Source organism: Taudactylus pleione, unplaced genomic scaffold (assembly GCF_031769625.1).
Source record: "Taudactylus pleione unplaced genomic scaffold, aTauple2 ptg000114l, whole genome shotgun sequence".
Taxonomy (NCBI): Eukaryota; Metazoa; Chordata; class Amphibia; order Anura; family Myobatrachidae; genus Taudactylus; species Taudactylus pleione.
In genome coordinates, this window is record NW_028284516.1 from 5348018 (window position 1) to 5359411 (window position 11394).

The 11394-nt window shown below is 44.8% G+C and overlaps 1 protein-coding gene across 1 annotated transcript in view; it reads right to left on the minus strand.

Annotated features, from left to right (window-relative positions):
- Positions 1-11117, minus strand: part of NECAB1 (N-terminal EF-hand calcium binding protein 1) — a 298804-nt gene extending 287687 nt beyond the window's left edge. Inside the window, exon 1 of the mRNA XM_088471513.1 lies at positions 10827-11117. Coding sequence (XP_088327639.1) covers positions 10827-10925 — 99 coding nt within the window. The 5' untranslated portion in view covers positions 10926-11117. The remainder of the gene's footprint in view (positions 1-10826) is intronic.
- Between the last annotated feature and the right edge of the window lie 277 nt (positions 11118-11394).

Genomic DNA, 11394 nt, shown 5'->3' on the forward strand with positions numbered 1-11394 from the left:
GCCACTGTCTCTGCTGTATCAGGTTACATCCACTACAATCGCTGCTTGAAGCATGCGCAGTGCAGTTCCGGAAAGGCGGCATCAGCTGGGTGATAGGTGGTATTAAATACACTTGAGGCTTAGTACATTATTCCCGACTTAGTTTGCCATGGTGTGTGTATAAGATGCGCCACATATGCTGTGCTATGTGCTGGGAAAATGATAGGTGTGTATGGACACATCTATATGCCCCATGTAGATCAAAGTTCAAACACACAAGACTGCTGCATGTAATACAATAAAGTAACGTGTCTGACAGTCCACTCACTCTCATGATTAATTCAGGCCATAAATGAATCAGTGTTTTAGTAGAGAAGCAAATAATATTTATTTCATAAAAGTAGTATTTCTAAAGTGCTGGGAGGCTGGAATTTTATGTGACATTTATTTACACTTTGACCTTTAAGCATGCCTGCGATCGGATCTCTACTCCCCGTTTTCAAGCACCTTCCCCTGTTACCACCCACATACGCCTCATTCTGTCACTCAAAATAGCAGGCACTCGCTATTTAGCGAGCACATGAATTTCGACCGCACTGACTGGTTCGCGCATGCGTATAACGATCCGTACGCATGCGCAGTTGGCCAAACATCGCTCGGAGCGAACGAGCTGCCGCTTAAGAGTGGCTCTGAATCAGGCCCTAAGTACAAAGTAGAGGTATTAGTGTAACTAGTTTTGGCAGAACAAAAAATGTGATTATCCTATACTTTTAATGGAGGGGCTTCTAAACATTTTTCTTGGAGTGCCATATTAGGAATATGACTCTGAATGGAGGCAGTAGCGGCTCCAGGCATGGGCAAGCCGGTCAGTCACCCGAAGCACCACTGTATACGGAGGGCGCAGGAAACGCCCACCCTCCCTCCCGGCGCTATCGTTACTATGTAACTTCAGGGGGAGGGAGCGGAGGAGGGAAGGGGCGGCAACACAGGACAGGCGCTGGGCGCAGCAAAGCCTAGCGCCGGCCCTGAATGGAGGGCCACAATTTGTTCTTTTTCTCATGTTAGCCTCCAAACAATTAGATAAGGGCTCTATGCTGAGTAAATCATGTTCTAAGAAATACTAAAACTAATAAAGATCTCTTGAAATAAACTTATTTTTAATTTTAGATTTAAATTTTACTCAATGTGATGAGATGCTGTATGAATGCGAACAATAGAGGTGTGACTTGTCAGACATCTGTGCCCCATATTCATACTATGGGGTCTATTTATTAAACTTTGTTAGGAGATAAAGTGAACGGAGGTAAGGTAACAGCCAATCAGCTCCTAACTGCCAAGTCACAGGTTGTATTTGAAAAATGACAGATAGGAGCTGATTGGCTGGTACCTTACCTCCGTTCACTTTATCTCCTAACAAAGCTTAGTAAATAGACCCCTTTGCCACATAGTAGTGCACCAAATTGATAATATCCCTCACAGCAATGTCCCAAATCCATATGCCACACAGCAATGCTCCCAATTTATAATATACCACACAGCAGTGCTCCCAATTTATAATATACCACACAGCAATGCTCCCAATTTATAATATACCACACAGCAGTGCTCCCAATTTATAATATACCACACAGCTGTGCTCCCAATTTGATATACCACACAGCAGTGCTCCCAATTTATAATATACCACACAGCAGTGTTCCCAATTTATAATATACCACACAGCAGTGCTCACAATTAATAATATACCACACAGCAGTGCTCCCAATTTATGATATACCACACAGCAGTGCTCCCAAATTATAATATACCACACAGCAGTGTCCCCAATTTATAATATACCACACAGCAGTGCTCACAATTTATAATATATCACACAGCTGTGCTCACAATTTATAATATACCACTCAGCAGTGCTCACAATTTATAATATACCACACAGCAGTGCTCCCAATTTATAATATACCACACAGCAGTGCTCCCAATTTATAATATACCACACAGCAGTGCTCCCAATTTATAATATACCACACAGCAGTGCTCCCAATTTATAATATACCACACAGCAGTGCTCCCAATTTATGATATACCACACAGCAGTGCTCCCAATTTATAATATACCACACAGTAGTGCCCCCAATTGATATGTCTTAGTGCAGTGCCCCAATTCATAATATGCCACACAACATAAAGCTTAAATACATGTGTGTACCTCAGACTAGGTTACTATGAGATGCAGAGTGCCGATGCAGAGGCTGGGGAGTCATGCTGACTGTGGAGCCAAAATTCAATCTGAAATTTTCGTAGATAGCAGAAAACGGAGAGCGTCGCTGTAAGAGAAACAAACTCCCCAATCTCTCCCCAGAGAACCTGATGCAATGCGGCACAACCTCCACGGCTCAAGCTTTCTGTCATGCTACCTAAGCTCAGCATGCCACGCAAGGCGTTTTTTTGCAGTTTCACTCAATTTGTGCTGTGCTAGAAAATGGGGGCATCATTTTAGCAGGTGATGGCAGGTATAGCTGGTGGAGGGCATTTCTAGGTGCACAATGCCTTCTGTGAAACAAAACTTGAACACATAATAGAGTAAATTCATTTAAGAGCGTTTTACAAAAGCTTAAATATCGCGCACATTGTGGGCTTATTTATGCAATATGTACTCCGAAGAAATGCAAATGATCAGTTAGAAGTGGATATAGCAGGCTGTAAGGAAAGTATTGGAGGTTCTTAAAAGATGTAAAAAAAAATGAACTTTTTTTTAATTGGTGGAAAAAATGTAATTCTTTAAAGTATTTTGGGGTTACATTAAAATGTGTTTGATGTGATTTTTCTGTGTTTTTTTTATACACGTTTGTAAAATGTAGGGCAAAACACTTGTAATTCCCATCTGCAAGTTTAAAAACCCCTTTCCCATCAATACAACACCTTCATGTACCTGTACATCATTATTGTGCTTTACAGAGAAAATCACCTGAAAAATTACGTCATTATTGGCCAAATTATACTATTTTAACCCCTCCCAGTGCATGATCATTCATTGGGAGGGGCGACTTTCCCTACCTTTTTACCTGCTCAGGGTGTTGCACCCCCCAAAAAATGCAAATTTCCTGTGAAAATGGATCACAATTTTGGAACTGAATTGCAAATGAAAATTGTGGTGTGATTTTGTTGCGGGGAAATAGATTGCGGCACCCAAATCACTCCTAACTGAATCAACCCCGATGTGTTATTTGTAATACATACAATCCCACTGTAGCCTGACTCTTATGATTATACTGTAGGTTATATTGACCTATACTTTAGTAGAAACAACCCTGAAAATGTTAATTTAAAGAAAGGAGGGGTCCTATTAGTAGTAATAACAGACAGCTGGACTTTTAAGGTGACATTTACACTTTGCACACTGCATCTCTTTAGAACTTTCCATCTCTCCACACATGTCTAGTCGGATGATGTGTCTACCAAGAGCACAGAGTAGACCTGCGCAGGATGGAGCTTCTATGCATGTAAGTGCAAACCCAATACATGTTGAAGTGTAAATTGAGTGCAGAGCCCCACTCTTGTGCAAACAAGTCCTGTCTTCTTTTTTGTCCAATCCTGTCCAGTTTCACTGCAAACTAATCCATGAGAATGTCTAAGACACCGGGGGTACTTCAAATGGGCTGTTTATAGCTGTCATGTTCATAGAATGTACAGAGGGCCTGATTCAGCAAGGAGCGCAATCCGCCGATATTCGTAGTTTGTCTATGTGTCTAGGTCGTAGTGCGTGTGCGCAAACCGCTCACTGCTTCCGCAAAAGCGAGCGCAGTGAATACTCAGATCCAGGGAAAAGTGATTGACAGGAAGTGCTGTTTGTGGGTGGATACAGGGAGTGGTCGGCCGAACGCAGGTGTGCCAGTGCGTTGTGACAGCGTTGCGTGGGCGTGCATAAATTATCCACTGAGATGCCGGACGCAGCCTGGCGTCCCTCTGTGTGCAGGAAGCCGCTCACTCCTGCGGCAGGGTCAGGTCTACCTTTATTCTGCGCGCGGATCCGATGTTGCTTGATGTTCCCGATGTTATCTCAGCCTTGCGCATCAGTACGGACGTTAGTAGAGGGTAAAGGGGGCAGCATTATGTAGCGCTGGGTGTCTGCGTCTTTGTGCTGCGATTGCCGTGCGTATGCAATCATTACTCTCGCAGCTGCCGGGTGCGTGCGTCTGAATCCGTGCGTTCCTTGCTGAATCAGGCCCAGAGACATTTAGGGGCCTATTTATCAAGAAATACTGCCCTTAATATATATGAAAACTGCAGTGTCATTTGAATGCAACATGATAGAAAGCAGGAGATACTGGGGATATCTCTGCTTTCTATGGGAAAAGTATTTATCTACAGATGAGATTAGCCTACCTTCAGTGGAGCAGACCTGCCAGAGAGGGATCTTGTGATCCCACTCCTGTGGGCTAGAGGAGATCCCGAAGTCCATTGCTACATCTTTGGGTTGCGTATGCACAGCTGGGCGGCCACACCAGCACAATGGCCCAGCCAGCTCCAAAACCCAGAAGTAAAGTGACCGCATACACAATCACGTCACTTCTTACTGATCGCAGGGACAGGCTCTTATTAGTGCCTGTGTCCCGAGTACAGAGACTGGTACATTTCCCGCGATATGCAGAGCTAAAGATTCATTTTCCGGAACTAGCCTCATTTTATAATGAATACGCCCCTTAGTGTCCATACTTTTAGATTTTTGTGACTATTGGATAAATAATTTGAACAAGATTAAAGGAATAGGTTTGGTCAGGGTTGCCTACCCTCCCGATTTGGGCGGGAGCCTCCCGATAATCGGGTGCAGCTCCCGCCCCCCCGGTAAAGGCAGGCAAGCCTCCCAGCGGCCGCCAATCCCCCCGACATCCCCCGCAATTTACTCCTAACCCCCGCTGCGAGGGCAGCCAGTGACGCGATTCGCGTCATTTTGGCCCCGCCCCCTGCCTCACAATGCCTGTATTATTGGCATTGTGTAGCGGGGGCGGGGCCAAAATGACGCGATCGCGTGACCCCGTCCCCGTGGCGCCTACAAACGTCAGGCACCCGTCCGGGCACGCCCCCTTTTTCGGCCACGCCCCCCGCTGTAATGAACAATTTTTTGGAACTACAAACGATTTTTGCATATTCCTTTAATGAAAATCGTTCAGTTGACAAGTCTGACTGAACTACAAACGTGAACGCGCATGAACGATAATCGTTCATCGTTTGACTCAGAAAGTGAACGATTTTTTCAAACGATTATCGTTAAACGATATCATTTAACAATAATCATTAAAAAAATCGTTGTGTGTGTATGCAGCTTAACAGATATTTTTTCCCATCCCATGATGGGCAACAGAGAGTGTCCTTTGTGAAGCACAAAACTGGGGGACTCTCTTATCTCCCCTCCTAGTTGTTGTTGCTGGGAGGCAGAGGAGGTGGGGCTTTATGACAATATCAGTCCACACTACAGAATTACTATATGAGGCGGCATATAGCGGAGGGCAGATTACATGCTCAATCTCCTCCTTTGTGGCACCCACTCAGAGATCTATACCTGGGTGCAGTGCACCACTGTCTCTGCTGTATCAGGTTACATCCACTACAATCGCTGCTTGAAGCATGCGCAGTGCAGTTCCGGAAAGGCGGCATCAGCTGGGTGATAGGTGGTATTACATACACTTGAGGCTTAGTACATTATTCCCGACTTAGTTTGCCATGGTGTGTGTATAAAATGCGCCACATATGCTGTGCTATGTGCTGGGAAAATGATAGGTGTGTATGGACACATCTATATGCCCCATGTAGATCAAAGTTCAAACACACAAGACTGCTGCATGTAATACAATAAAGTAACGTGTCTGACAGTCCACTCACTCTCATGATTAATTCAGGCCATAAATGAATCAGTGTTTTAGTAGAGAAGCAAATAATATTTATATCATGAAAGTAGTATTTCTAAAGTGCTGGGAGGCTGGAATTTTATGTGACATTTATTTACACTTCGCCTCCCCAACAGGCACACTTCCAGTTTGCAGAGGAGCCATTGTACCATTGTCCCAACAAAGAGAACTTGTGAGTGGCGGGCCCAGTGGCAAAAATTTGCTTTGGGCCCCCTCCTACAAGTTCAAAGAGCAGTGGGTGAAATAGAGAGGTAGAGGTGACAGGGGGAGGCAGGAGGTAGACAAAGAGAGGCAAGAAGGTGACAAGGAAGAGGGTGACAGAGAGAAGCAGTGGGTGATAGGGGGAGGTGACAGGCCGTGGGTTACAGGGAGAGGGAAGAGGCAGTAAGTGACAGGGAGAGGTGACAGGCCGTAGGTTACAGGGAGAAGCAGTGGGTGACAGGGAGAGGTGACAGGCCGTAGGTTACAGGGAGAAGCAGTGAGTGACAGGGAGAGGTGACAGGCCGTGGGTTACAGAGAGAAGCAGTGGGTGACGGAGAGGTGACAGGCCGTGGGTTACAGGGAGAAGCAGTGGGTGACAGGCCGTGGGTTACAGGGAGAGGGAAGAGGCAGTAAGTGACGGAGAGGTGACAGGCCGTAGGTTACAGGGAGAAGCAGTGGGTGACAGGGAGAGGAGACAGGCAGTGGGTGACAGGGAGAGGAGACAGGGAGAGGGAAGAGTCAGTGGGTGACAGGGAGTAGCAATGGGTAGTGAGGGGGAGAGGGTGACAGGGATAGTTGACAGGCAATGGGTGAAAGGGAGAGGGGATAGTCAGTGGGTGACAGGGAGAGAGTGATAGGTAGAGGTGACAGTCAGTAGTGACAGGGATAATCAGTGGATGAGAGGGTGACAGGGAAAGGGTGATAGGGAGAGGTGACAGGCAGTGGGTGACAGGGAGAGGGGAGAGGCAGTGGGTGACAGGGAGATGTAGTGGGTGCCCGACACATTATACCACACTGTAGTACCCCCACATTACGTCACACTGTAGTACCCCCCACATTATGCCACCTGTAGTGCTCACACATAATGCTACACTGTAGTGCCCACACATTATGCCACCTGTAGTCCTCACACATTATACCACCTGTAGTGCCCACACATTATACTACACTGTAGTCCCCACACATTATGCCACCTATAGTGCCCACATAGTGTACTCACCAGCAGCATCCTCAGGCAGCTGGCAGAGCAGCTGTCACAGCCTCATAATGAGTCACATCCACGAGGCTGCGCTGCTGCTGGGTCAGAGGAGCATGTAATGGCTCCTCCAATCAGAGCTCAGCACATGCTCCTCTGACCCCACTGCAGAGACTACTGGGATCCAGTGCTGAGCCTGACTGCACTGTGCTCCAGTCCCCTGTGTGTAGCTGCCGTCGGGTCAGTCACAGCCTTGATGACTGCCCGGCAAGCAGCTGCACTCTAGCCTGCCATACATGCAGTGTGGACCCCTATACTGTGGTGGTCCTCGGTGCAGTGCACCAGCTGCACCACCGGTAGTTCCGATGGGCGTCTTTATGCTTGGGTGATCTTTGCAACTATTAGCATACTTTTGCTGCTGCGTTGCATATAAAATCGCAACTGCATTCGCATTAACGTCCATCTCTGAATCAGGCCCTACTGTATGTGTGAAAGCGATATTACACTATTTAAAGCTACACTCAGTGTCGTCACAAGGAGGGTGGGGGCCGCACCTGGGTATCACCCGCCAAGCGGTGACACCAAAGTGGAGGCTCCCCCTCAGTTACAGGAGCCGGGTGCTGCACTGTAGCATTAGTGCAGCACTCGGCTCCTGACACTGTGAGGGAGCCGGCACTGAACACAGGGCAGTCCGCACCTCTGGCACCTGCCCTCTCCTCCAGTGTTAAGCACTGACCATGTGGATTCGGGCTGTGAGCCCACGCCCCCTTCCCATGTGGCCACGCCTCATTCCCGCAAGGCCATGCCCCATCCCTCCCCGCACCAGGTGACACCGCAGGGAGAGACGCCACTGGCTACACTACAACCTAGATACTAATTAAATCTGCTTGGGGCTGCTCTATGCATCTGTTTTTGCAGGAGGCTTCTTCAGTTGTTCTCACTGCAGGATGTACTACTAATCTTGCGGAGTACATTCCGCCAGTCACCGCATTCTTACTGATCGCATATGTACTAACATATGCGATCAGTACCGCAAAGGACAGCTCTTCCGATCAGAGCTGTCCTTTGCGTTCAGCGTTCCGAGTGGCGCGGAGGCCGCGGGGCATGCTGGGAGGGTTCCAATCGGATCCCTCATACCAGCGCAGCCCATAGGCTTCTATGGGGTAAAGCCAGCAAAAGCTATCGTTACCCTACGCGTTGGAGTCCCATTGGGCAGCCAATAATGCATATGGAAAATGCTGTAAAACCCTGTAAACAGCACATCCCGCCTCAGAAGTTTTGACTTACGAGCAGAATTAATTTTCTGGACCTGTATTCCAGCTAGAAGCATAACTAGACTGATTGTGCAGGTGGTAGTGCAGCTTTAATTAGTGTATGAGTGTCCTTTATGAAAGTGCAATATTGAAAGGGAATATAGTATGTTTTCCTCCCTCTAGTACCACTTTTACTGGGTTCCAATCCGGATCAGACCCGGAAATTTGCCGGATCAGACCCAGGATATTCCCGAGTCGGCGCCGTTCACACCGGAGTCGGGTCTGCATAGACCCGGCCTTTCCGGCGTTGAAGTGTACGCTTGGAGATGACGTCATCTCCAAGCGCCACTGAAGCCGGACCAATCGTCCGGCATGCGGCGTGCTCCAGGTCATCGTGACCTGGATCGCGCCATTTACACTGCAGGGTTTCACGGGTCACTCCCATGTTAAACCCTGCTAGTTACCTGGGTTGGATTGGCGGGTCACTCGACCCGGCGATCCAACCCTCTCCCCTTTTACACCAAGAAGCTACCTGGGTTAACCCTGCAATAACCCGGGTTTTAGCTCCGGTGTAAAAGGAGTATTAGTGTATTAGTGAAGCTCACCTAGTTGATTGCAGATAATTATTGTTTAATTTTTGTAGTACCTGTTAAGGCTCCTGGTCATACAACATGTGTCTGAGTTTCTTGTCAAGAACATAGATGTCAGGCTTACACAAATAGAAACACATATATATATATATATATACGTACGTACGTACGAGAGAGAGAGAGAGTATACAAGTGACCTTAAACTAAATATTACCATGGTCTTTCTAAATATTGGCTTTTATTTCATATATCTAGGTTAATTGTCAAATGAACAGCATAAAATCTGTTCTTTTAATAGTTCATTTAGCAATTATTCATTTTCATTAGTTCCATTACACTGAGCCTGGAATATTCCTCACTGGGATATTTTAAATATAGCAATAAATATTATATAACATTTGTAAAGCAGAGTCTCTTTACAGACAGTGGGAGAGTGGGCACTGCCGCGCTATGTACATAAACAGCAACATACAGTACTGCACAGAATAGCCCTACAACCTGGGAATGTAAATAAAAATAGAATAACACTATATAAGAATATAGATGGGTATATGGGTAATAATAACCTTTCTGACAAAGCACTCAGTGCAGTGACATTATAATATGCGCATACAGGTACAATGTGTATAACAAATATAATAGTAAAGCAGAGTTTTAAAAGTGGAGTAAAACACATAATTTTCCAAAGCTATGCAATTTATTCCTTGATGTTATTTAGAAAAAATTTATATAATCTGGAATGTGGGTTTTATTTTTATGTTTTACTGCAATATATATGTGTATCTATCTATCTATCTATCTATCTATCTATCTATCTATCTATCTATCTATCTATCTATCTATCTATATCATGTTGTACCTTTCAATGATATTAATAAATATTAATATTTAGTTAATATTTTTTGTCTGATATGATTGTCACTTATTATTTCAGCATAGATAATGCTATGTACAGTATATACACACATATTAAAAGCCAAGTAAAATGTATGATAACATTCATAACTAAATGTGATGACTGACACTAATTGGGCATCTTCACATGGATTGCAAATATTAAACTGAAAATTGTAAAACTACAAATTCACTCTTATAGACAGGTATCTGTCTGTCTATCTATCTATCTATCTATCTATCTATCTATCTATCTATCTATCTATCTATCTATCTATCTATCTATCTATCTATCTATCTATCTATCTATCATTCTTTCTGTGTCTATAATGGTGCATACACGGTCAGATTTTCCTTCAGATCTGTACAATAACGATTTTTAAAATCGTTCAATCGTTCATATCTGAAGGAAAATCTGCTTGTCAGATAACGATATCTGACATCTGATGTGTTTGCAGTCATTTTTGGTCGATTTTCATAAATTTTAATATAGTCAAAAATCGTTCGTAGTTTATGAAATCGTTGCTAAAATCATTCAAATCGTTCGTAGTTCATCGTTCATAGTTCAACGTTCATAGTTCATAGTTCGTAGATCATCGTTCGTCTGATAGATCTGACCGTGTGCATGCACCACTAGTTTCTGTCTATCGATCAATCTATTTGTCTGTTGGTTTGTTTATCATTCTATTGAATTGTATATCGGTTTGTTTATCGTTCTATCTATTGAAGTTTCTACTTGTGTATCATCTCTTTCTATCTAATCATGTGTAATGCAGCAGGAGGAACAATCCTGTGCAATCCTTATTAATGTGTAACTTAAAAAGAATTGCACAGGATTGTTCCTGTATGTCTGCTACTTAAAGAAATGCTGAATTATCTGGTGTTCTTTAAATAAAAGTTCTATTTATTCTTAAATGTCATCTAGGAGTCTGGCAGCTAAGACCACACTGTAATCTTCCCAGCAAATACCCTCTGAGCTAAATGATCTGCAGAAGTGTGTAAAGCCCAGTGCTCCCATCATACTCACATCCAGGAAGATGGACATGCCTTTAGTCATGTGCAGGGATGCGCTGATCTCCTCTGAAGAGTCAGTCCTGGAGGGAGAGGACATCTCTTGGCCATCCATCCCTGGGTGAGTGCAATGCTTCCCTGGGAATGGAGGTGGCTGGGTAGTAGCAGGTGAATCCCTGACTATGGAGCTGAGGTTTGTGAGTCACAGATGCTCACTCCTAATAGCAATCTGCTGCTGGCTGATCCTCCTTCAGGTTTCTTCAGTCCCTCCCGAGTGTGTTCATCCTCCTTATCAGCAACACTGTACAACCCCCCTACTCTACACTCCCCACTCTTACCAGCACCCCACTTGCTCAGTGTCTATCAACACTGTCTACGCAGAACGCATCTTATTTGTAGACTGTAAGACAGAGAACATCCCTGTATTACTTATATTGTTTCAGTTATTTAGTAAATCAAATCTCTACAGCTGTAACAATCATTTAGGTAAAAGATTACTGTGAATAGTCTTCATGCGCCATCTAGTGGTTGGAAAATGGTAAGTACCAAGAAAGCCTGGAAATGCAGTATGTGTTCTATGCATG